The 27,153-nt window shown below is 35.8% G+C and overlaps 2 protein-coding genes across 3 annotated transcripts in view; one reads left to right on the forward strand and one right to left on the reverse strand.

Moving 5' to 3' along the window:
- Positions 1–27,153, forward strand: part of LOC145243406 (ragulator complex protein LAMTOR5-like) — a 78,140-nt gene that overhangs the window by 9,454 nt on the left and 41,533 nt on the right. The window lies entirely within an intron of this gene.
- The window catches only part of LOC145243403 (uncharacterized), a 36,546-nt gene continuing 20,400 nt past the window's right edge, over positions 11,008–27,153 (reverse strand). For both annotated transcript variants that reach the window (XM_080106255.1, XM_080106254.1), the window contains exons 2-3: positions 14,228–16,102; positions 11,008–11,190 (exon numbers count right to left, since the gene is read on the reverse strand). In XM_080106255.1, coding sequence (XP_079962381.1) covers positions 11,135–11,190; positions 14,228–16,043 — 1,872 coding nt within the window. In that variant the 5' untranslated portion in view covers positions 16,044–16,102 and the 3' untranslated portion in view covers positions 11,008–11,134. The remainder of the gene's footprint in view (positions 11,191–14,227; positions 16,103–27,153) is intronic.

The following is a 27,153-nucleotide window of genomic DNA, read 5'->3' on the forward strand; positions in this document are numbered from 1 at the left end:
AAGTTCAACGTGAACAAGTTTCTGATGAGCTGTTCCACTTCCATTACTATCGATTACTATATTGTCCTTTTGACTACTGTACACTCTTTAACCCTTATCCTTAAGTGGCCTATCGGCCTTGATAAGTGGTGACGCCTATGTAAAAAAAACAAAAAAACGGTAAATGTAGAAAACCGCCGCATGGAGATCACCGAAGCACACACCTCATCCACAATCGCAGCAAAACTTGTTGACGAACGAACAATCTGCTGGCACCTATCATCAAGACAGGGCAACTCCTGCTCTGGCCAAGTCAAGACCTCACCACGCAACCAAGAACGACCATGGTACCAAAAGTCAAAGTGGTCCCGGAACTTCCTTATCGTTAATCCACGAGTGATTAAGTCAGTCAGCTGGGTTTTCGGTGGTAGAAACATACCTGAAGGTTGGCCTGATGCCGTAGTTGGTTTCCAAATCTAGGCTCATTAGCAAAACATTCTTTAGCCTGTTTCTAGCAAAATGCTTTTACTAGTCATCGTTTCTGATAAAATCCATGACAGTACTACTTGTGCATCTGTTACCACACACAACCTAGAAGGGCGGACACCCTTGCATCCTACCAAGATAGTGGGCAAACACTTCAGAGCAAGAAATACCGCCATTAGTTCTAAAGTTGGTAATGTCTTATCCTTCACTGGAGCTACTCGTGCTTTGGTGAAGATCAATGCAGAATTGTTGTCCTGAACATGGTAGGTTGCAAATCCATATGCTTCTTTAGAAGCGTCACAAAACAGATACAACTCTCCAGGTTGGTTCCCGTCAAGAGCCTGTCTGCAGAAATGTATGTCAGTCAATCTTGATAAGTCTTCTGCCAGGTTCCTCCAAGAAGACTGAAACTCTGGAGGAACTTCCTCATCCCATTGCACACTTTGCTTCCATAATTCTTCCACCAAAATCCTACTCCTTATAGTCACGGGCAGGCAAAGAGATAAGGGATCAAATACCCTTGCCGATTCCGAAAGGATTTGCCTCTTAGTAGATGCACTCGGATCACACTTAACAGGAGCAGTGTGAAGCTTTTCTGAAATAGGATCATACTGGTACCTGAGCACCATCTCCCATCCGACCTCATGAATACTCAATGTACCATCTTTCCTCATCTCATCCCTAAGGCTGTCGCAGTTTGAGTTACATGACTGCACCACAAATCCACCTTCCTGCAACCGCTTCCTAACCTGGGAATACAGCCTTACAAGCTTTGCAGGATCAGACTCAGTCACCACCAGGTTGTCGACATAGAATTTGTTCTCCATCGCAACTCGACATTCATCAAAAGGATACTGGGCTGCATGAAACTTCAGGATACTCCCCAATATAAAGGGACTCGAGGTGAATCCGAAAATCAGCGTGGCATAGCAGAAACATCGAAGGTGATCACCATCCTTCACAAAAAAACAGAACCTGTTCTTGTCTGCCTCCAGTGCAAGGCGAACCATCAAGAAAGCTTTCCTGATGTCTGCAATCATGACAAACTTATTCGATCTAAAAGACATCAACAAGTCCAACATATCTCCTGTCATATTCACACCAGAGTAGGCAGCGTCGTTAAGAGAAGCAGATCCATCGACCTTTAAGCTACAGTTGAATACAGGCCTGATTTTAGTAGTAGCTTGAAAATGGGCCGATGAGGTATCCATACATAATCCACAAAATTTTTAGGATCCACCTGTATTTCCTCAATGATGCCCTCTCGTTGCTACTGAAGGAATACATTTACATACTCTTGGTACAGCCCCTTTTTCTCAAAACGTGCAAAGCAATAGAATGATTAGAAGAAACTAGAGCCAGCTTATCTGCATGCCAGGGTAACTGCATGTGATATTTCCCATCCCTGAATGTTATAGATTCCTGGAACTGCTGAATCATACCCTGATCATATCCTGAAATCTCTTCTCCGTCCTGAATGCCCAACGACTCAATGCTGAACATTTTCTCCAATCCTCTTTCCACATTGCTAGAGGGAAAGACATCCACCCAGGGGTCTGCATAGGTAGGATCAGCTTCCAGGATGAAGCAAACATGCGACGATTCCATTTGGGGAGTATTGAACTGAACAAAGTAGAATCTCTTGAAATAGAGGCAGGATTTGTTGGAAAAAAAAGTGTCTACCTCACCAAAGGGAATCAAACCAGCAGGAACAGAGAAAGCCCGACCCCCCCCCCTCAAACAAGGCACCAACTGTAAAGGACCCAAATGTTGCACCAGGTCCAGACCCATAATTCCATTTATAGCCACCAAATCAGTGCCAGACTCAAATTGCCCAGCCAGAGAACATCCAGTTCGGTTGAACTTTTCCAACAGCAAGTGCCAATTTTTTAAATATAAAGATAGGTCCAAAGAGTTGGCAACTAGCACCAGAAAGTGCCCTACATGACCAGACCCTAAGTCCACATCCAATTTCACTTCTCTGTATATTTGCTCACATTCTCCAAGAAGAGTAGTCAGTCTCAAATGACAATCCAAACTGTCAGAACTCAAGGAACCCAAGGAATGCAAGACATCACCAGACAAATACGTTCGGCCACTGCCAGTATCCAATAGGCAGTTTACAGAGATAGTTCTTCCTCCTCGACCGAAGGTAACACAAATCAGAGGAGGTAGTTTACTCAAGTAACCGGACGATGACTGACAATCTGAATCTATGCGGAAAGAAACATCTCAGGTTGTAGTGGCTCCTCTAGATTTTGAAACGGTTACCCGAGAATTGTTTCTGGATATCAGAAGAACTATGCAACCCGCCTTTAATTAGCAAGCGCTTGATAGCCTCACTGGTGTCTCGCAACAAAACTGACAGAGAAGGAATTCTAGTGCCGCATAACTGAATAAGCTCTCTCTTCAATGCTCTAGAAATTTCAAAAAAAGTATTTTGGCTATTAATCGGGCCCCCGCAGAACCATCCGCAGAGAAATCACAATCGAGAGAGCTGGCCAGTTCTTCCAGAATGGAAGCAGTTCTGCAGATGAAACTACCAAGATCCTCATAATTTCTCTCCCCTTTGGGGGAGAAATCGATAATATCTTGGAATATCTTATCAATGATGTCACTAACATCTAAATATTCTCGTTTTAATACTGCAAGTGCTTGCTGATAATTTGTATCGACGCAACTCAAGTGATTAATCAGCAGCAGCTGTCTCCCAGACAAGAGAGCATTTTAAAAAGTTCAATCTTTCTGCATCATTTGACATGCCTGCTGCACAATTTTCAAATCGTGATAAGAAATTGTAAAAACTCATTCTATCGTTTTCCATTTTACAACCATTGAACGTTGGTCCAGTGATTTGAACTTGACGAAGTCTAACAGTGAATAGAAGGTCCAGGCATATAAGGAAGGGAAGGTCGCTCCAAATCACCACTAGCCTCTGGAGGATGTAACAGGAGAGAGAAATCCTCTAATTCCTTCCGTATATTCAGCTGGTAACTTAGCCAATCGGACTCCATAAACTCTTTCCTCTTCAGAGACACAGGAAAGTTGCAACTTGCAGATGGAGATTTCAGTTTCGTTGATATATTCCAAAATTTCTCTGTGGAATACAGAAAATATAGCAAGCCTACCCTTGATTTTCATCTTCAGAATGGAAATCTGGTTACGGTGTCCCTCTCTGGAATCTGCCACAGTTGAAGTATCAGAGGGTTCCATATCCTTGTAAGGGCAATTGAACAATTTCCAGAATTGTCACTAATTGCTGATACTAATGACGTTCAAAGCTCCATTAGGAAATTGTGTTGAACCTTTTATTTTTTTTCGCAAGTTGTTGGAAAAAAAATCATATAACTGAGAGTAGCTAACCTGAAGTGAGGTTGCGAAAAAAATACAATCTTCTTCGCAACCTTCTTCTCAGGTCTTGTAACCACAGTAACATAAAAAAAGGATGAAGATACTCTTCACAAAGGAGGAAGGTTTTTATAACAATTACCTTACTCTATTAGTATAAATAACCATAAGGCTATTGTTGTTCTTAGCTGTTGGAAGAGCATCCTCACCTCTGGCAGCTACACTCGGGTAAGTTATGTATTAAAACTGATATTTATCTTTTAAAGGATTTTTACAATGAATTAACTTCAAAATTTATCTGAATTGGTTAGCTTGCCGTGAAAACATTTTTCATAACTTTTTTTTTTTTCACATGTACAAATATTTTTTTTTCCTGTAGGAAATTAACTTTAGTCTCTAATCTTTTAAATACAATCAAAAAGTAGTCGGAAACCTACAAAAAAATTATGATAAATCGGCTTTCAAAACTAGGTCCTCCTATTTTTGCCCGTACCTAGAAAAATGTATCAAAATTGTAAAGACATTTATTGAAAAGTCTGCATAAGAAAATATAATTTTAATAAAACAATTTTGTAATTTTTTTGTTATTTATTTCCTACGTCAGTCATAGTTTAAAATACTGATTGCGGTCAATTTTTACGATGTGCCTCAACCTCCCCATGTTAAGAACGGCTTTCGGAATAAACATCCCCCCCCCACCTCATGTTAAAAACGGCTTTCGAGGTTTGGGTGCTTATTCCGAAAGCCGTTCTTAACATGGGGAGGTTGGAGTGCTTATAATATGTTGGGGCATGTCGTAAAAATTACTGATTTTAACGACAAGTGCCCGAAAAAATGGCGTTTTCATTTTCGGCGATAAACTGTAGAAGTACCAAAAATACTTATGCACTTATGTTACTGTGTTATTTTTAAAATTGTATTTATAAGTTAAATTCTAGTTTTACACTATCTTTTTTTTTTATTATTATTAAATTGTTAGGTACAGAATAGTTCAAAACATCCTCCCCTCGCCATGTTCAGAGTGAGTTTCTAAATAATAATGTTATTTTAGCACGGTAATATAAGTGCGTAAGTACCAAAACAAAAAGGGTGAGGTCACAAAATAAGTAAAAACAATATTAGGTAATTGTGGCCTAGTAGACCAACACAAAATCCACCTCAAAAAACTTGTTTTCTAAGTGTTTTCGTGTGTGCTGAAAACGAATATTGCATTTAAAATTGGGGCTGGCAACTAGTTTTCATGATACTGAAAAGATATTTTTCTGCATGTTTCATGTAGTAATGCAATGCAGCGGCCATATTTGTTCAAAACAGAAACAACGTAATGAATATTCAAGATAATGAGTTAATATATATAAAATAAAGGTATTTGTAGCCTAGTAGACGAAATGAAGACTTACAATTTAAAAGTTGATTTTTAAGGGTAGTCGGATCTATTTTGAATGAATATCACATTCAAAATGTCACCGTTAAGTAGTTCTTATGATATTAACCTTCATTTTCCAATATTTTGCCTAAATTCAATGGTCACCATTTTGAATATTGTTGTTTACAAGTCAATTTTCCAAAATTTTATTTTATTTATTTATTTATTTTTTTGTGGAGGCAGAGAGATCGCCATTGTAGAGTTTTGTCTACACAGGAAAGTTTGTTTTTTTATTATTAGGTGGATGGGCTGCCACTCCCTTCTGCGGTGAAAGCAAAAAAAACGCAGATTTGATTTCTTCTCCTCCTCAAAAAATGATCATTACCCTCCACCAAAAGAAAAATAAAATAAAATTTTGGAAAATTGAAATGTGATGAAAATCCTCACATAGGTTTTGCCCCTGGCAAAATGGAAGAAAACCAAACAGAAATTACAACAGGCTCACCTTTTAAACTTCAACGTAAATGTTATTAAAGCAAAAAGATCCAAATTGCAAAAGATGCGTCATCTTCAGCTATCTACCTTGATGGGCTGGTAACATCCCCAAAGGGATAATAGTTCATCTTCGATAAAAGCTTGGTACAAAACTTCTGGTGATGAAGAACTGCGCAGGTTAAAGAGTTGAGAGATATCTTCCAAGATGGATACTGCAAGTCCGGTAGCCTCAAGGAGTCCTCTGTAGATAACTGTCCAATGGTGGATAAATGACAGGTCAAACAGTAGACCTTAATTTCTTCTCTGACGGACATTATATTATAATGAAGAAAGGCAATTGATTCGCAGAGCACAACAGCGTGCGATAATATAATAATTTACCCAACATAAGGGCATTGGTGTTTGCAAATGATAACATTTCGCCCCACGTTTGGGCATTAAACATCTCAAAGAGACAAAGTAATTTCGAGGCTTCGGGGTCCATTCAGCCTGCATCTTATTGAATTTTGGCGATCTGAAAAGATAATTTTGGTGCCAAGAACATCCTCGGCAGTTAGTAATAACATGCAATCTGATTGGTTCAAACAAAATCGTGGGCGGACAAACCTTCCAATAAAGAGCCTGCTTATTTCTGTAGAATTTCTTACAGTAAACAAGGCTGGGTTGATTAGTTTTACTTCGAAAGGGTAAACATCATGTGAAAAACTACTTACGCCTGCCAGTATCCTATACCTCTATAAGGCAACCATTCGCCCATGTATGGAGTACTGTTGTCACATCTGGGTTGGTGCATCTGCTGCTTGTCTCTCGCTCCTGGACAGGGTTCAAAAAAGAGTCGCCAACCTGATAGGTCCTGAACTGTCATCTAGGCTTCAGCCTCTGTCCCATTGACGAGATGTTGCATCCCTCTGCGTGTTCTACAAATACTTTAATGGTGAATGCTCTGACGAACTGCAAACACTTGTACCTCCCCGACGTAACTACCCCCGACAAACCCGACAAGCTACTAAGTCTCATCCCTTTACAGTAGAGATCCCTAGGTGCAAGAAAGCCTTTTACTCCAATAGTTTCTTCCCCAGAACTGCGGGTCTTTGGAACTCCCTTCCGGGATTCTGCTTTCCCAACTGCAATGATATGCAGAAGTTCAAGTGTAATGTTAACAAACATCTTTCTACTCTTCTCCCCTCATAATGACCCCGCTAATTAAGTCCCTGATAGTAGCCCCCTGCTTCAAAGTGGCACTGTGCCTTGTTTGGGGTGAAAATTGAATTAAAAAAAATAAAAATAAAAAAAATGTATGGTTTATTATTAATATTGTCAAATGAGGAACTATTCGGCTTAAAATCTATTCAGTATCACACATGTAATCACAAGAAAAACATCTGAAATATGTAAATAATAATGATTTTCAGAAAATGGAGTCTCAGTCTTACACGGTGTCACTATTTTTTTTTTTTTTGTATTGTTCAAGATGAAAACAGTCTTAAATATCTTTTTTCCTTAATACTATGTACTAAATTGTTGGTGCTTCTTCATTATAATGACGAAAATTAAAATATTAAAACCAATGGTATCTACTTAATAATTGCAGTAATAAAGATAGATACTAGTGCACTTATTGATCTGTGCTGAAATAATAATGTTATTATTTAGAAAGCCATTCTTCACATGGGAAGCGAGAGGGTGTTTTGTACATATTCTGTACAATTTAATAAAAACAGATCATTAAACTTTAATCAAACTTGAAAATAATATTTTAAAAAATAGTGCAGATCAATGTGCACTCACACCTAAACATATCCCAAAATCGCAAAAAACTGATAAGTTACAAAATTAATGAAAATAGTTTTCGAAGGCAATTAGTGAAAATTGAGTTTTGCTAAACTAGCCTAAGATTTTCAGTTTTCAGAAAATAATTACCTCCCTTTTGTTACTATTTGGACTCTCCAGTTTATTTTCTTGCAAAATTCAATTTTCGTTATCTTTGAAAATTTTTCATTAATAATTTTTTTTTTTTTTTTACAAAGGAGTCCTCACTTATCAGAACCCAGAAGCCACTCAAAGATAAGGGTTAATGAGTGCATGGAAGTCAATGGGAAAATATCGTAGCGATTGTTAGTAGTGGAAATTTGGTAAATTCAATTACTTAAGGGGACGGTTCATTAAGAACTTGTTCACGTTGGACTTGAAAACGACCATAACGTAGTCAGTTGAAAGCAGGAAACGGAAGAGTTTCACAGATGTGCAGTTCTAAGAAAGAAGCTTTGTTCATGGAATCTACGTTTAGGTTTAAGCACAGATAAGGAGTGGGGGAAATTATTGATAGTGGTTTTAGCTAGATGAGTTTTTCATGAAAATATGGCAGGAGAGGACCATAGATTGGAACTCAGGTGAGCACTTGCCATGAAAATAATGATAAAGTACAGACAGGCTTGTAATGTCTTGTCTGTGAGAAAGAGGTTGCAGAAAAAAGAAAAGGGCATCCCCCCCACTAAGCTACAGAGTCTATTTTGAACTCTGTCAAGGCAGGATAAGTGCTTCTAGCAGCTCCTGCCCAGATGTGGCAACAGTATTCCATCCTTGGGCTTGACTCTTATACAGGTAGAGAATTGCATCAGCAGTGAAATATCTATTGGAGTTGTAGAACGATCCCACCATTTTTCCAGCGACCTTGGCAACGGATTTGATGTATGTGCTCCATCTCAGATCAGAAGTAACGGTCAAACCCAGAAGCTTGTCAAAGCATAGAACCTCTCCAAGATGAAAGCCATTCATTTCAATTGGTATCAGATGGGGATCAGAGCATTGATGATATAAAGATAGAAGCTTGGTTTTAGATGCATTAAAATTAACTAACCATCTCTTTCCTCATTGCACCACGTGCTCAAGATCAGAAGAGAGAGAATCAGAGAGAACTTGGCTATTTACAGCCTCTGAAGTTTTGCCATAGATGGTAGTGTTGTCAGCATAGATGTCTATGAATGATCTTAGGATGTGATTTGGTAGATCATTGATGTAGATCAGGAAGAGAGTTGGGCCCAGGATGGACCACGAGGGACTCCAGCATTAATACTTCTGATTTTTGTCCATTAAGCACTACTCTTCTGAACCTATCAGAGAGAAATAATTTAATAATTGAGAAAACATTTCCAGATATACTGTAGTTGGAGATTTTGTACAGTAGACCTTTATGCCATACCTTATTAAAGGTGTTTGATATGTCAAGAGCAATTACCCTGGAAAAGAAGCCTCCGTCGAGAGATTCGCTAATATTATGAGATATAACTGTTAGCACATCTGCTGTAGATCTCGCAGAATGGAAACCATATTGCATGTCACTGAGGAGGTTATTTTTGCTGAGGTGGTTGACTATTTCCCCGTTTTAACAGATTCCAACAACTTACTCATGAGGCACAGGAGACTGATTGGTTTGCATTGAGAGAGAGATAACTGATCACCTGAATTTTTAAATATGGGACATACTGATGAGGCTTTTCAGGGTGTTGGGAAGCATTTTTCTCTAAGACAATGTTTAAACATCTTTGTAAGTATGGGAGCTAGTTCTGGTTGAAGCTTTTTCAGCACTATAATAGGAATACTGTCAGAGCCAGTTGCTTTACTGGAATCGAGGTTTTTGATTAGCTTGGCAACATCACACACAGATATTTGCATATCGTATAGTGGTTTTTTTTTTTGTTTTTTTTTACATAGGCATCGCCATTTATCAAGGCCAAAAGGCCACTCGAGAATAAGGGTTAAAAGAATGTACAGTAGAAATTGGACAATATAGTATAGTTTTCAGACGCAGGAGGAAATGGGGGGGGGCCTGATCGCATAGGGTAGAATTAGCTACAAAGTTCTTGCAAAAGAGTTTGGCTTTGTGTGATGCTGACGAGATTACCTCAGGTTCATTGATGATGGTTGGAATAGAGTACACACTTTCATTCAGAATCCTGTTTGTTATTTGCCAAAATTGGTGGGAACAAAGCTGCTGCTCAGCTACTTTGGACTTGACAAACTGAGCATATAACTCTCTCGTGTTCTAGTGGAAATGTATTTTGTTTAAACAAAAAATACCTTTACTAAAGTTATAATTTTCATGAGTGAAAAAAAATTATTTTTGCTTTTTATGAAAATAAAGCATCGTAAATTGTAACAATAAAAAGAAAAATTATTTTTTTTTAAGGAACCCTTATCCTTGAGTGGTCTCTTGGCCTTGATAATGTGGTGATGCCTATGTAAAAAAAAAAAAAAAAATAAAATAAAAATAATGATTTCTGTGCACAATGGTAGCAGCACATTCTTGAAAGAACCTTGGCTGGCTGTTAGGTTTTTGCTGGAATTTTTTGCAAGGGATGAAGCGGTCTATACTTACAATTTACCATTCCATCAGGCCTGATACTATAGAGAAAACATGGGCGGGGGACAATAAAGGGCAAATATAAATACAGTGGTGTGAACAAGTGCAACTCAGAAGTACATATAGGGTAATTTAGGGTCTTCTCTGGAGATGTCCCTACCACATGGAAAGTAAAAACAACGGTACTTACTTAATTGTCAAGTCACTAATAGTAACATATCCAACTATTATGTAAATCGATAAGGTAGAAAATTAATCATGAAAAAAGAAATTTGTAAAATCTAGTGTTTTGGTTTCAAAATCTTCCAATTTGAATTGGAGAGTTAACGGGAAATTATTCAGTTTCCAATTTCTCGGAAATCTAATGCCAGTTTCGAAAAGTAATTTTGAAAAGTTTTAATATGGACTTGAGGAGATTAAAGGAAAGCGATATTTATTTATTTATTTTTAAGTTATAAATGCAATCTTATTGATTTCTTCTTTCTTCTATGCATGGTGTTTCAACTGAGTTATTTCCCCTTTGCCTCTGTCACGTGACCCAAGATGTCCACTTCAGCATATAAGATTATTAAAGTATTAGAGTACCTTTATTGGAACTGTTTTTCACTAATAATTAATTTTCTACCTTATCGATTTCCATAATCTTTTGCATATGTTGCTATTTGCGGCATGACAATTACGTAGGTACTATTTATTTCACTTGAAATTCAATAATTTTTCGTTATTATAATATAGAAGCACCAATTAATTTTTACCTTATTGTTTTTCGTAATTTTTGGATATGTTCATTATTGTAACATCACAATTAAATAGATACAATTGGTTTTACTTGAAATTTAATATTTCCATTTTCAAATTTCGCTATAACGAAGAAGTGCCTCTGGGCCTTGATAAGTGGTGACTTTGTAAAAAAAAAAAAAAAAAAAAAAAAAAATTTTAACGTTACAATTTGTTAATATCGTACATACATAAAATTGCCTATGCAATTATTTTATTCAAGTTTTTTTTTTTTTTTTTTTTTTTTTTAAGAAACTGTTTACACCGCCAAACTCCTCATTCACCGTTGATTTATCATCCTTGGTCAAAAGAAAAAATGTTCATTAATAACATCTCGGTGAATAAAAACCTCTGGATTCTGAACTTCTCACCAAAAGTCCTGTAAATCAAAGGGAGATAATTTTAAAAAATTGAAATGGCTTTGAGGTTTTTAATTTTAATAGTTGATGATATTTAATGCCAATCGTGCTATTTTATAAAGAAAACAAACAAAAGCGATTTTACACTGATAAGAAATTTATTTAAATAAGGAAACAGAACATATATATATTTTTTTCTAATTGTTAAATAAAAGTAAAACTGTCCTTTTATTATTTTCTCACTTATGGACACCCATTGTGTAGGTACCACCAAAATGTGTACTAGGAAAACGATAATTTCTGCATAAATGTCACCTTTTTAGTTTTTAAATATTTACCCAAATCAGGATTTTAGAGACTTGTATAATGTTTACTCCATCATCAAGATGGCCTAATAAAGGAGTTCACATAAAACTACAGTGATCTATCTAGAGACGATCAGTTAAAAGTGATATTTATATTCCATAAAATAACTCTACATGAACACTATGGTATGTGTTCGACTGAGCTCCAATCTATGATCCTCCCTTGCCAATCTTTCACAAAAAACACTCGTTTAGCCAAAAACACTATGAATAATTTCCCTCACTCTTTACCGGTGCCTACACCTAAACGTGGATTCAATCAACAAAGCTATTTTCCTAGAACTGCCTGTCTATCAAACTCTGTTCCGCTGGCCTGCTTTCCAGCTGACTACAATATTGTCATCTTCAAGATCAATATAAACAAGTTCTTTACAAAGTGTCCTTACAAATAATCTGATTATACCAAATTTCAACCACAAACGATTATTTCACTACTGTCCCAATGACTACAATACATATATTAACCCTTATCCTCGAGTAGCATCTGGGCCTTGATGTGTGGTCACTCCTTTTAAAAAAAAAAAAAAAACTTTGAATACTATTGTATGACGATCTTTCAAAGACTTAGCAACAGAGTTGTTGGTTTACGGGATGAGATATGTTTTCTGTTTTGGGTTTGTTTTTTTTTTCTCCGCCATTTGTAAGTGGAAGTTACTTCATACCAAAGATCACAGAATAAATTTAGAGATGAAACCTTCTCCCCGAAAAAAAAAACAAAAAAAAAATCCAAAACTGTGAAGATGACATTGATATACAGGCAATGGCTAATACCTCTAACCAGCCAAGAACAATAACTGGTGAGCATAAAGGTAGTCTGCAGTTAACTCCAGCATTATTGTCTCTATTAACACCATCTGCAGGGAAAATAATATTGTGCCACTTGTTGATTAAAGATGTCTCTCTCAAACAAAGGTGTGTATGTGTGTGTTTATATACACACACATACACATCTTATTAATTGAGCACTCTATTCGATTTCTTTCTACCAAATAAGACCAAAGATGTCTGTGTTTATATATATATATATATATATATATATATATATATATATACACACACACACACACACACACACACACATCTTTGGTCTTCTTTGGTAGAAAGAAATCAGAGTGCTCAATAAATAAGAGCATAGTATTCATTATTCTACTTGTAATGTTACGGAAGATACGGTCAAATATACATGGTACCATGAGTTTCAAACTTAGAGCTGGTTCAGATCGAAAAACGTTATTTTTGGGTTTGTTTATATTTAGAAACAAATCACTTTGGCCATATTTTTACTAGCGGGATTAAGATGCCTCTGTTCAGTCTCGAAAGACAAAGGATACCCCCCTCTAGGGACAGCTGCGCATGTAATTGTGAGGCAAGGGTTGTGCAATCTCCAACCACACCTCTCCTGAATCGGCACTGCTTGAGTCCAGTGGCAAGGAGAAGTCCAAGACGACTGGGAATAGTACCAAGATAAGCGGAGAGCGCATACAGCACCTGGAAGTCCCAAATGGTCATTCATTTAGTACTGACTAGGTTCAACTAGCGGTTTTAATGGGATAGGAAATGACATCACTTGCAACAGTATAATAAGGATATAGCGCTAACTTTTAGGGGTAGGTGCTGCCTCCTTTCAACCTTTCACATTCTCTTTTATGTCTCTATGTGCCAAATTTCAGTAGGATTAAATCCATGGATACATTTAGTTTACAAAAAGTTTAGTTGACCAACATTTGTTTTCCTAAGTCTTTTTTTCCTACATATTTTAATCACACAAAATACATGTTAAAATATTCCTTTATTTTGAGATTGAGTTATGTTTGAAAATGAAATTTTCATTTTAATTGTAAACGGCAATTATCTCAAGCAAAAGGAAATACCACTATATAACCCATAGTTGAAAAAGAAAAAAGGGAAAGATATATATATATGTAATTATCAAGCAGAAAGAGTTTAATTTTGGATATTATTTATGCAATTTTGAAAATATTTACTAACTTTACCAACTTTTGCCTTTATTCAAATAATTTTTAATCCATGCTCAGTGAATAACTAAACGGGTCACAATTTTTTTTTCTAGTATACTATATATTTCAAATGTAGTTTGAAATTAGAAGAGAGACAACTGGGCAGGGGGAGGGTGTAAGATAAAGTGGTGGGTCAGCAGTTAAGATGGTTTACATAATGACAGCAAACATTTTATTTCAGTTTCCTCATGAAACATTTTTGTCCAGGTGAGATTAAAATCTTAGTTACAAATTTTGAAATACGAAAATTTAATTTCAAAATGCCAAACAGTTCTTTTGTGCGAAGTATTTTTTTTTTTTTTTTTTTTTTTTGTTGAAAAAGAAAAGAAAAAATTAAGTTGATGAGATGATTTCTTCCCCTTTCCTCAAGAAAGCACATAATACAAAAAAAAGACAGGTAAATGTCTATCCAAACCTTTCTTCAGCATTACAGTTATTGCATTGGGGAGGGGGGGGGTCATTCTAACGTTACATGAGAAAAAAAAGATGTGAACAAACTTTCATAAATATTATGTAAAACTTCATAAATATGCTGGCATTTTCTGATTAATTTTTGTTTCATAATGTCCTATTTTAAGAACGTGTACCTATCAGAAAATAAAAATGATTTCCCTGCCCAGTGAGCCTGTCGTAGTAGGCACTGAGCAAATGAACAGTAACCAAGTACTAAATACCTTCATGAAAAAATTGTGTTGCAAGAATATCACCAGTGACAATTGTCTGGCAGGATGCATCGACTTGCTTTTTACAACAATTATTGTTGCCAATGATTGATTCGTTGGTCGACTCCACCTCAGCACCATAGCTATCAGCAGCTTGTCCATTTAATAAATCCCCATTTTCAAGGATCGCATTGGTGGTACTCAATCCATTCACCATATTTTCCTTATCTCCATTTCGACATTTATCCCGTGGACTGTCACCTAAAACAGACTGGTTCATGTAGAATCGTTCAGCAACCATCGACGGATTTTGAGAGTCTCCTCCTGCTTCATCACTCAGATCAAGATCATCAATATCTTTCATGCCTTCCAGTTCAACAGACTTGAAATTCCAGACAGGCACTACACCACCACCATTAGGTGCGGTATCAAAGAAAGTATACTTGAGGCCTGGAGAATTTAAGATATTGCTGTCATTGAGGTCAGGAATAACCTTTTTCAACTCCTCATCTATGTTGCACAGAGGAGTGCCGGTATCTCTACATGTACCATCCAGTGGAAGGTGCAATCTTTCAGCCAGGCGATCAATCATATCTTCAATAAATTCATTCTCTTTCCAAACTCTTGTTGCACGCCATCTGGCACGACTACCCCTTGAAGTTGGGATGGCATCAAAACATACTGTTTCGCCTACAGTCAGAAGTCTATTCAAGTCATCTATGTGGCGACCAAAAATACAGCGGTCAATGAAAACGTGCTCATGTCTCCCTAAATCTATGATTCCCCACAGTTTAGCAACATGGTAAATTTTTCCCTTCCGATTAGTAATAGTGGGTTTATTTGGATATGTGGGCTTGCTGCCAGTAATGACAACATTCAATCTGGTATTTTTAATCACTGAAACAGTTTCATCTTCTGATATTGCAAATATATTGCAATGTTGGCGTAAAAATTTCTCCAACTCGGTCTTGCTCCAGCCAATTGTATTCCTTAAACTCTCTGGGGCTTGACGGAAATGTCCACTTAAACTGTTGAGCTTTATGTCACCTTTTTTTTCAATTATATTTTTCAAAAACATTACTGCTTTATATTCATTGGTAGTCATTGTCATTGGACCAGATTTGGAAGTTGTGCTTCCAGATTGTTTGAGTGGTTTAACATCCATAATATTTAAGCTACGGGATCGGTTTTTAAGCTTCGAGGATAGTGGCATGGAGGAAAACGTTGCTATATCCTCTGTAAACTGTCGGCTGTCCTCCTCTGTTTGATCAGATTCTGACTTTAGAGGACTACAAGCCATGTTGTCTTTCAAGCATACAATGTCACTTTTCACTTCAAAAATAAGTGGGTGCTTGTGCAACCAATCTTCAAATTCGTTCTGTGGACCAACGCATTCGCGGATTTCTGCAGAAGCTTGGGACAGGTGACCAGCAAGACTTTTGGTAGCCATCCACTTTTCTCCCTTTTTCAGAAACTTACTACGAAAGTATTGGACAGCTTCTGTCTCAATAGACACTTCAGGAAGACTGAAACTTGAGGAAGATGACGCTGGGCTGCTATCACGGACATTATTATTCACAGAACTATTCCAACAGCTGCCATCCGTCAAACAAACCAGATTACCATTGACAGTGAAAAGTGATGGGTATTTTAATAAGAACTTTTTCAGACCCGCCTCATTGCCACCAGCAGCTTGCCGCATTTCAGACGTAAAGTTGCGACTACCAAATCGACCAGCTAGTTGGCTGATGCTGAGTGGTAAGGGGATATGGTTCATTAAAACCTCAAGAAAATACAACATGGCTTTGTGGTCTGGATCCTCTGCCATTTTGTTAGCTTGCCACGAGCTGAGCAAAGAGCCGAGAGGAACTTGTCAGGAGAGAATCCCTGCAGAGAAAAAAAAAATAATAATAATTTAAGTAAACAATTTCAGAAACACAAATATATTGAGTGGAAAAACAAAAACATGTGTAAAGCAAATAATAAAATTATAAAATGGAAATTATTTTTAAATCAATATTTTCTTTATTTTTTTTTTTATTTAAAATTGATATGACTAGCAAATTCAGCTGATTAAACATGTAATATCTTCCAGGGCCCTACGTTGCGACTGATTTTTCAAAATGGCGACTAGAAATAAGGAAGCATTTATCTTTTGGTGATTGTATTTCTTTCACCGACAATCTTCCAAAGCTCACTACTGAATGAAAAATATCTTCAACTTTTTTTTTTTTTTTGCTATAAAACGAACAAAGTAAAATTATTTAAACAATAAAAGTTTAATAGAACAATATGCTTTTTTTTCTTTTTTTTTTTAATAAAGGCTGTTTAAAAAAATATCTGAAGAAATTAGAATGTTTATACCTTCAAGTATCAACATAAAATGTTGTATATTTAGAATTACACTTGTTAAAAAAAAAAAAATCTTTATGATGTACATACTTGTCACAGAACGAAGATGTCATATTCTAAAAATCATGTGGGTTTGGCTAGTAACTTTTCTATTTGGCTAGTAAACGAAAATATTTAGTTTTCAAAGGTCAACTAAAGATAAGTTTGTCCGTAAGGCTCTGTCTTCAGAGAATTTTATAAGTAGCAAAATGTACAGTGTTCAGAAAAGTTTGACGCTTTAGAGAGGCTGCGAGAACAAATATGTCATGTTATCGTCAATAATTGATGTTGTTTCAAAATTCCAAGTGTAGTTCATAGAGGATTTTTTTTTTTTTTTTTTTAATATAGTTCACCCAAAGAAGTCTTCATGGTGTCCTTTGAGAGATGCTTCAACATAGTTTTCTCTTGGCAATCAGCTCATTTTTAATGTTGCATCATTCCATGTCAATTCACCAGGCCATTACACCCATCGACATTGAATTACTTGAAATTTGACACAAATATTCCCCTTCATAAGCTAGGAAAATTTGCCAAATTATTTGGTCCTAAACTTTACCGTTAGGATTTTAGGTGGGGGTGGGGTGGGGGCTGTAAAATTTGCATATTTTGCTTCTAAATTTATGCCGCGAAACATCAGAATTTCAGTGCTTTATAAAATTTTTAAAAAATACTTCCACATATTCAATATTTCTGAAATTTGGTAGGAAAGGCATTTAGGGACTGTAGAATCCGAATATTTAATTATTTTAACCCCATACCTGTCAGAAAATAAAATTTTGCTCACCCAAAAGCATATCCCACAAATCAATTTTTTTACCTATGTAGGTTACGGTCAGTCTAGAGAAAATATGTCCTCTTCAATTTTCATAATATTTTTTTTTTATGGCAACTATTATGACTGCTTAAGTTCTCAAAAAAATTTTGTGAGGGTTTCTAGCCTACTTTTGAAGATATGGCCCTGTGAAGTTTATCTTTTTTTCTATGTACATGCGGTAATTCAGTGAAAGATTGATAAAGACAATCATCCTAATGCTCCCAAACTCCTCAAATGTTCATATTGTGCTAAGTAATTTCTTAAACTATTCAATAAGATAGTCTTTGTTAATTTAAAAAGAAAATAATTTAAATATAGTTTGCAGATATTGCATTTTGTATGGTACGGATAGATTGTCTTTAACAAATGATAAACATTGACTCATGCATTTGGATTAACATTTTATTGAATTTTTGTAGATGACATTAAACATTAATTTAAACATAAATGGAATTTAAACATAAGATCTGATAGGTAATAATTGTCATAAATTTAGAATTCAGCCAACCGTGAACTGAATGACCCTCCTTTGACCCAGACTGGAACTTGTCTGTGGCACCTAAAATATTTATTGGTCATTTTTCTTACAGTATCCAAAGAGAAAGGTAGCATTTTCCTACTTGGATTTTTTACTAGCACATAGAATAATCGATTATTTTTTTTTTTTTTTTTTTTTTTTTTTTTTCAGATGAATTGTTCTATTTGTAGTGAGCTAACAGCTGAAACAATTACTAATTTATTCCATGATAAACAGTTTGTATTAATTTCAGTGGATCATTTGGATGCAATGGATGTAAAGCTTATTGCCTATAGGACAGGACTTGATGAGCATAAAATACAAACTATCTGTGACCATCACAATCAGACCTTGTTAACTAAGTATGAGTGGCTTGAAAAGAGTTGTTGCAATCCATTTAAAAATCATAAGCAAATTAAAGGCAGTTTGAAAGCAATTTCTTTGAAGTTGGCAGATAAAGCAAAAGCTAAGTTGTTACTTATTCCAGGCAAGAAACTCTGTCCTAAATTGTCGAATACGAATCAGCAAACTTCTTGATGAAAAACAAAAGTGTTTATCGGATGAGGAAATACAAGAGCTTTTGACCCATTTTGGACTCTGAGATACCCTAAAAAGCCCTATACTTGTGGGATAGCCAATGGGAATGTTAGATTTAATGATACAAATGCATTTATAGTAAAAAAATGCACCCTGTGGCTTTCAATAAATGATTAAGTGTGTTCGGGGGCGAAATTTGGGCCATTTTCATGCGTTGACGCGGTCAAATCACGTTTGGGGCCAGCGACCCTCCAATTTTGACCCGTTTTGAACAAAATCACTTGTTCCCATCTATTTACATATAAATGAAGGTAATAAGCCACTTTTGGCATTTATTTGAAACATTTTGTTTCTATAGCCTACCCCTAATTTAAATTATTTTCTTTTTAAATTAACAAAGACTATCTTATTGAATAGTTTAAGGAATTACCTAGCACTATATGAACATTTGAGGAGTTTGGGAGCATTAGGATGATTGCCTTTATCAATCTTTCACTGAATTACCGCATGTACATAGAAAAAAAAGATAAACTTCACAGGGCCATATCTTCAAAAGTAGGCTAGAAACCCTCACAAAATTTTTTTGAGAACTTAAGCAGTCATAATAGTTGCCATAAAAAAAATATTATGAAAATTGAAGAGGACATATTTTCTCTAGACTGACCGTAACCTACATAGGTAAAAAATTGATTTGTGGGATATGCTTTTGGGTGAGCAAAATTTTATTTTCTACCAGGTATGGGGTTAAAATAATTAAATATTCGGATTCTACAGTCCCTAAATGCCTTTCCTACCAAATTTCAGAAATATTGAATATGTGGAAGTATTTTTTAAAAATTTTATAAAGCACTGAAATTCTGATGTTTCGCGGCATAAATTTAGAAGCAAAATATGCAAATTTTACAGCCCCCACCCCACCCCCACCTAAAATCCGAACGGTAAAGTTTAGGACCAAATAATTTGGCAAATTTTCCTAACTTATGAAGGGAAATATTTGTGCCAAATTTCAAGTAATTCGGTGTCGGTGGGTGCAGATTTCAACTTTTTGCTGGTGTTTTGACATGGAATGACCCTGTTTGCAAATGGCAGAATTGATGTCTTTCCCAACTGCGCCTCCCACATAGTTGCAATCTGACGAGTTGAGAGAGGAGCAGATGTTTGGACTGGTTAATTAATTGAAGTTTTCAGAAAGCCACTTCTACTACATGTGTGGCTTTTCTGCAGCCACTGTCCCCACTCGGTACTCAACAGTGGACAGCAACTCAATATCTGAAACTCAACCTCTGTCCCACCATCAAAATATGGCATCCCCGTGCCTGTTTTACAAGTACTTTAATAGTAAGTACTCGGACGAACTTAAAGCACTAGTGCCTCTTAACGTAAATACTCTCAACAAACCAGACAAACAGCAAAATCCCACGCCTACACTGCAGAGATCCCTAGATGTCGTAAAGCCTTCTACTCAAATAGCTTCTTCTCTTAAACTGTTAAACTTTTGAATTCCTTCCCAGGCCTCTGCTTCCCTGACTGTACTGACATGCTGAAGTTCAAGTGTAATCTGAACAGACATCTCTCTGCCCAACTCGCTAGATAGTATCCCGACAAATCTGGTCTCTACTAGTAGCCCTTTATGACTTAGTGGCACTGTGTCTTGTTAGGGGGTGAATAAGCAGTAAAAAAATAAATAAATATAACCATCTGAATTTAGTCTGATTTCCTTTTTCAAAGAGATAGGCAGGATGGCATGGTTTTCATTGGAACCAAAAACCAAAGTTTGAGAGAACTGTCTTAATACTGCATGGGACTTTGTATGGAATGTAGGACAGCCACTTGTTATTCTGCATGTTATGCAACTGATCCGGAAAAGATCCAGAGCATCCTCAGCTTAATTGGCTGTTTGATACTTTTGAGGAGTTTCTTCGGCCTTGGCGATGAGTAGTTGGTTCTTTGACTTTTGTTTGAGAAGTAACAAATATCCTCATTCGGTGCCTACTGCATACTCACCATTCCAATGCTAATCTCTGTTACCAAGATATGCATTACTTTTCCCAAATCTTGCCCCCCCCCCGCCCGTTTTTTTTTTCTTTTTCTTTTTTCAACTTCTAAACAAATTTCGTTGCACACACACTGTCACAACACCTTCTATGATCCTTCCTTTTAGCCACTGCATCTACATCTCTAACAAAATTCTCTAACTCGGAAGTCACAATATTCAAAGAGCAATGTGTTGTAGCTACAATTTCACAAATCTTTTATCCTTTGTGAATCATGATGCAGATTAATCTGCATCTTCCATCTTCCAATATTTCAGCACTTTCTATGATTTCCATCTTTAAAACTCGCCAATAGTACACAGAAACATCTATCCATTGCACTTTACTGCTATGAAATACTCCGAATGCTTCTGTAATGAAGTATAAAAATTATCAAATTTATCCCACGCATCTCGTAATAATCTATGTAATAAAGTAAAAACAATTTTACTGATGAAACTAGTCATTATATGGTTATTGGTCCCTCGACAAAAGTAAGGTGGACCTCTAAATTCACCCTTCTCTGTTCCTCTGGACGCACTTTTCTCAATAACTACGCCTTGGAATTTAAAAATATTTTGCACAAACATTAAACATGATATGAGTAAGAAGTAACAGAACGGATTTTCCAGAAAAACTCCGGTTGCCCCCCCCCCCCCCGCCCCCCGCCTTTCAGGTTAAAATAACTAAAATTGACACTTTTGTGCTTATTAAAAAAAAATTGATGCCTTGGATTTTTATAAAAGTTTCTGAAAAATTGTAACTAACTGATTTCTATATAATTTTATTTGTCTATACTTCGCGATAACTCTTGCATATTCCCCAGGGGCTCTTTTAGGGCTAATAAAAACATTTCATTTTTGGGACTATTTTACCATATTTGTCCAAAATTTTCTATGAATGTCTATTTAGCAGTTTTGCATGGTGCTGAACTCATGTTAAGGCCTTGGGGACTTTTGGGGCTAAGTGGCAGGGGGAGTGATAGACAATCATTTCTTTTTTTGCATGGTGCAGAACTCAAATTTACATATGTTAAGGCCTAAAACTGCACCATTTGTCCATTTTCACCAGGATTTGGTGACCCTGGAGACTTCTGTGGCTAAATGGGGGTGAGGCAAATGCTGAACTTAGTCATTTTTTATGCCTCGTTCACTGTGCATTCACGGGGGACCATGCATGCTTAACTTGTAAAACACAAAAGCTATCTAGAAATTCTGTATGACCACAATTTATGTCAATAATTGATTGCCAGTTTCATTCCATTTCATAATTTCCTATATTAATTCTGCCATATCTGACTCTATCAAACGGGTCATATGTACAGAAAGTCAGTAACTTTTACTCGTATGCAAGAATATATTACTACCACCACCACCACCATCATCATACATTGAGACTTTTTTCTAGCTCAGATCATTCTTGTTTCATTTTTTTTTTCATTTGTTGACATTGTCATTCATCCATTATATCTTCTTTAACTTAATATGCATCGCTTCCTGGAGCTTTATTTTTCCTATCTTATGGCACTTTCATTGGTTGAGTACAATTCTATATTGAAATAATCAAATATGATTGCCAAACAATTAATTCTCAAAATTTAAATCAAAACATGGCATCTCCTATTCTTCCATTCAGTAAAATGCTTTAATTTTTACAAAATAATTTGTATTATTCAAACACTACCGTGTATGAATATATGGTTAAGTGGCAGTTTTAGTCATTTAGAACTGCTTTAAAGCTTCAATTCTCACTCATTTTTTGACCAAATTTCAAACAATTATTACAATTTACAGATCATTTTCTCAGCCATATTGTAAAATAAAAATTTCAATTTTCGTTTAGTAAAACAAAAGTTATGATGAATTTACTGGTGTTCAAAATCATAAAAAAACGTAAGGTGAGCAACGTTTTTTATGACTGGTTTCCATAGCAACCATGTCGCTTCAGCGACTACTTTTACTACTAATTCACCGCTCTCGTGAAAAGAGAAGTAACAAGTGAAACAGAGAATGAAAGGGAGATAATTGGGGGATTTTATTGAAAGCAGATGATTGCCGTACATATGTGTATGTTACGTTTATGAAGATAGAAAATAAGATAAACAAAGAATAAGTGAATTTACTGGACGCCTGGAAAAATCATGGATTTCATGTGAGCATGAAAAGTAATATGGTCAAGCTTAAACATAGGAAAGTAAAGGACTAGTTAAAACTGGAAAAGAAAAGGACAAGATATTCTAGTAAAAATATAAATTTATAACTTAAAATATTGCAGCATTAAGAATTTTTCTTAAAATTCAATTTATAACATTATATAATCAATTCTTGATGCTGCAATATTTTAAGTTTTTTTTGTTTTACATAGGAATCACCATTTATCAAGGCCCAGAGGCCACTCGAGGTAAGGGTTAATAGGTATTAGTCAATGTGATTATAAATTTATTATATTTTTTTACTAGAATATCTTGTCCTTTTCTTTTCTAGTTTTAACAACTAGTCCTTTACTTTTCTATTTTTAAGCTTAACCATATTACTTTTCATGCTCGCATTTTTCTATTGTAATAATGCTATATTTACTACAAAAACATTACTTGTAACAAATACTTTATTTTTTCATATAAAGAAAAAAATGTGTTTACTCCTTTTAAATAGAGAATGAGTGCTTCTTGAATTTTACTTTGGTTCTTCAAGTTATTTGTGTATTCAAGGAATAAAGTATCGAAATGTCATAATTCTATTTGAAGATAACTACTAGACAATTTTTTTTTTTACATGGAAGTCACCACTTATCAAGGCGCGGAAGCCACTCGGGGATTAGGGTTATTGTGTGTACAGTAATCAATCGGATAGTATCGTAGTAATCATTAGCATTAAAGATTTGATAAAGTGTCTTACTTAAGAGGATGGTTCATAAGGAATTTGTTTATGTTGGACTTTAAGACATCCAAGTTGTAGTCAGGTGGGAAACAGGTAAACGGAAGAGAGTTCCACAGGCATGCAGTTCTAAGAAAGAAGCTTTGCTCATGGAATTTACGCTTTGATCTAAGCACAGATAAAGAGTGGGGAAAATTAATGACAGTGATTTCAGCTAGACGGGTGTTTATCGTGAAAGATTAGCGAGGGAAACCAGAGATTGGAGCTCAGACGAGCACCTGCCATGGAAATAATGATAAAACAAAGACAGGCTCGCAACGTCTCTTCTGTGGGAGAGAGGTTGCAGGGAAGAGAAAAGGGCATCCCCCACTAAGCCACAAAGTCTATTTTGTACTCTGTCAAGGCAGGATAGGCTGTTTTTGGCAGTTCCTGCCCAGATGTGGCAGCAGTACTCCATCCTTGTACGTACTTGGCTTTTATATAGATAGAGAATTGCATCAGTAGTGAGATATCTTCTGGAGCGGTAGAAGGATCCCACCATCTTCCCAGCAACCTTGACAACAGACTTGATGTACGTGTTCCATTTCAGATCAGGAGTAAAGGTCAAAACCAAAAGCTTGTCAAAACATGGAGCCTCCCCAAAACAAGAGCCATCCATTTCAATTGATGCCAGATGGGGATCAGAGCATTGATGATGTAAAGATAGAAGCTTGGTTTTAGATGCATTAAAGGTAACCAGCCACATCTTCCCCCACTGTACCATGTGCTCAAGATCAGAGGAGAGAGAATCAGAGAGAATTTTGTCATTTACGGCCTTTGATGTGTTGCCATAGATGGTCATGTCATCAGCATAGATGTCAACGAATGATTTAAGTATGTGTTTTGGGAAATCATTGATGCAGATCAGGGAGAGAGTTGGGTCCAGGATGGACCCCTGAGGGACTCCAGCATTAATACTGTGGGCCTCTGATTTCTGCCCATCAACCACTACTCTTATGAGCCTATCAGAGAGAAATGATTTAATAATTGAGAAAACATTTCCAGGTATACCGTAGCTGGAAATCTTGTGAAGTATGCCATACCTTATTGAAGGCCTTCGATATGTCAAGAGCAATTGCCCTAGAAAGGAAACCTTTGTCGAGAGATTCACTAATTCTATGAGATATAACCGTTAGCACATCTGTAGATCTAGCAGAATGGAAACCATATTGCATGTCACTAAGAAGGTTGGTTCTGCTGAGGGGGTTGACTACTTCTTTATTTAATATGGATTCCAACAACTTACTCATAACACACAGGAGACTTATTGGTCTGTACTGAAAGGGAGATAACTTATCACCTGAATTCTCAAATACAGGGCATACTGATGAGGTTTTTTCAGGGTATTGGAAAGCAAGCAATGCTTAAACAGTTTTGTAAGTATGTGGGCAAGTTCTGGTTGAAGCTTTTTCAACACTATAATTGGAATGCCGTCAAGGCCAATTGCTTTACTGGAATCAAGGTTCTTGATTAGCTTGGCGACATCATACACAGATATTTGTATGTTGCATAGCGTGTTGTCTGTTATAGGAGGAAATACGAGGAGTTGATGGCCTTCGTCACAGAGTAGAATTAGCTGCAAAGTTCTTGGCAAATAGTTTGGCCTAAATATATCAAACTTTTGTTATTATTCAAAATAGAATTAACGTTGGATTTTTCCTGGATTTATATAAGGTATTTGTTCGTTTGTTTTAGTTTTCTGATTGCTTGACTGTTAAAAAAAAAAAAACACCTCTTTGATTATTTCATCAATCAAAAAGGATTCTTCTCCCTGGACCTAACACAGAATAACTATTAATTATTAAGTTCATTTTATAAACTCTAACAGGACCCATACACAGGAATTGTCCAGAAAATTCATAAGACCCAGGAAACTCGTGAATTACATATTTTTATTCCACTTTGATTTAGCTATAAATATGAATTGTAATACTCTGTAAGTATTAACTTTATAAATAACATTGAATATTAAAATTCTTTCGTAACTATGAAAGATCATCCTTGCAGCAATGTACTCGTATAAAAGCTAGCCATTTTTGTTAGTGGTTAAGTGACAAACTCTAGAAGGAAGGTGATACTTGATATGAGATACATGCTCTGTATTAACCCTATCACTAACCTTAAAATCTAAGAGAAAAAAAAAGACTGAAACGATGTGTGCACAGCTTGTGAAATGAAACCTTTAAAAGCAATTTCACCTCAAAATATCCTAGCCAATCCTGTCGACGCTCGCTCATGGATGAGATTGCCTTTATAGACAAAAAGCCCATCCTCTCTCTAAAAGATGGTGATAATACCTGGGAGAATGACCTCCCACTATTTTAGCAGCTGTGTTATTGCTAAATAACATAAACGCGCTATATTTCTTCATATCCTAACATTAACCCTAAGTCTGATTGGCAATAACAAAAATAGAGGGGAGGGGAGACTGATCAATCAGTATAATGGTACTTATAAAAGTTCATTAGTCTAAAGGACCGATAAAAGTTCATTTCACCTAGAAATGTTTGTGTTGGACTTGCCGCTACTCCCTTACAAATGAGTGCTGCAGACCATGAACAAGAAACTCATCCTCTCCTCTTCAAAAGTGTGTGTGTGGGGGGGGGGTTAATAACTGGGAAGATGGCCTCATAACCTTTGAAAGTTGTGAATTTGAAATAACTGTAAATCTTGGTAGCAATATAAGAAGACAAAAAAGACAACACGTACATATTACAACAGTCATACTGGAACTATGAAAAAAGCAATTTATAGTTGAAGAAATAAAAGAAAGTTATTTGCCTGAAAATGCCCTTTTTGGGTCCGTAGGCACTTTCTCACAGATTAAAGCAACAAGGAAATCTCTTCTTCATCCGAAATATCATAATGCCTAGTGATAAGGCCTCTCTTTGTTAATGTTGCTATTAGTGTTGGGACGATTCCTAATTTTTATACGATTCCGACTCCGATTCCAGGAAAATATTGATTAACGATTCCGATACCAAGTACGATTCCGATTCCGATTCCTAGGGAATTATTGTTTTGAAATATACCAGGTAGTTTTATACTTATGGTCGGTAGTTCCCAAATATGTTCCCTAACTTTGGAAGAGATATTTTATGTCTACACCGTCGTGTTTTGGTGTAAATAAAATTATTATATAGTAAACTAAACAGAAAACTTAGCAAAATTTATTTTAGAGAAAATTTATTTTACTTAATTGGAATACAGAAAAAAAAACTCAAAGAAAATAGAATTTATCCTTCAGAGAAAAAACAAATAAAATAGAATTTATATAACAGAACAAAAACAAGAAAATTAGAGAATAAATACACACGATTCATTATTTTGGTCGTCATAATTAACAGATTTAATGAATTAAATAAAAAAAATATAGCGGAAGAGAAAGAAAATATATACTAATTCAATATAAAAAAGATAAATATTTAATTTAATAATTTATAAATGAACGTGCGTAATGAAAAAAAAACAATATACCATGTGACATGGCGCCGTAGATACAAAATAACCTTTCCAAAGTTAACGACCATATATGAGAAATACCATTAATCAAAAGTTTTTGTGTTTTATACCAAAAAGGTAGGTATAGCAAAAAGTTACAATTAAACGAATTTCAAAAACGATTTTTTGTTTGGCTATTGATAGTTGTATTTGTGACGGCAGTTCTTCAGACCTCCATAATTCACAAGAAGTAGTTAACATCTATTATTTTTTCTTACTTTTTCATTGCTTTT

The sequence above is a fragment of the Euprymna scolopes genome, chromosome 22 (assembly GCF_053919585.1).
Source record: "Euprymna scolopes isolate OS-2025 chromosome 22, ASM5391958v1, whole genome shotgun sequence".
Classification (NCBI taxonomy): Eukaryota; Metazoa; Mollusca; class Cephalopoda; order Sepiida; family Sepiolidae; genus Euprymna; species Euprymna scolopes.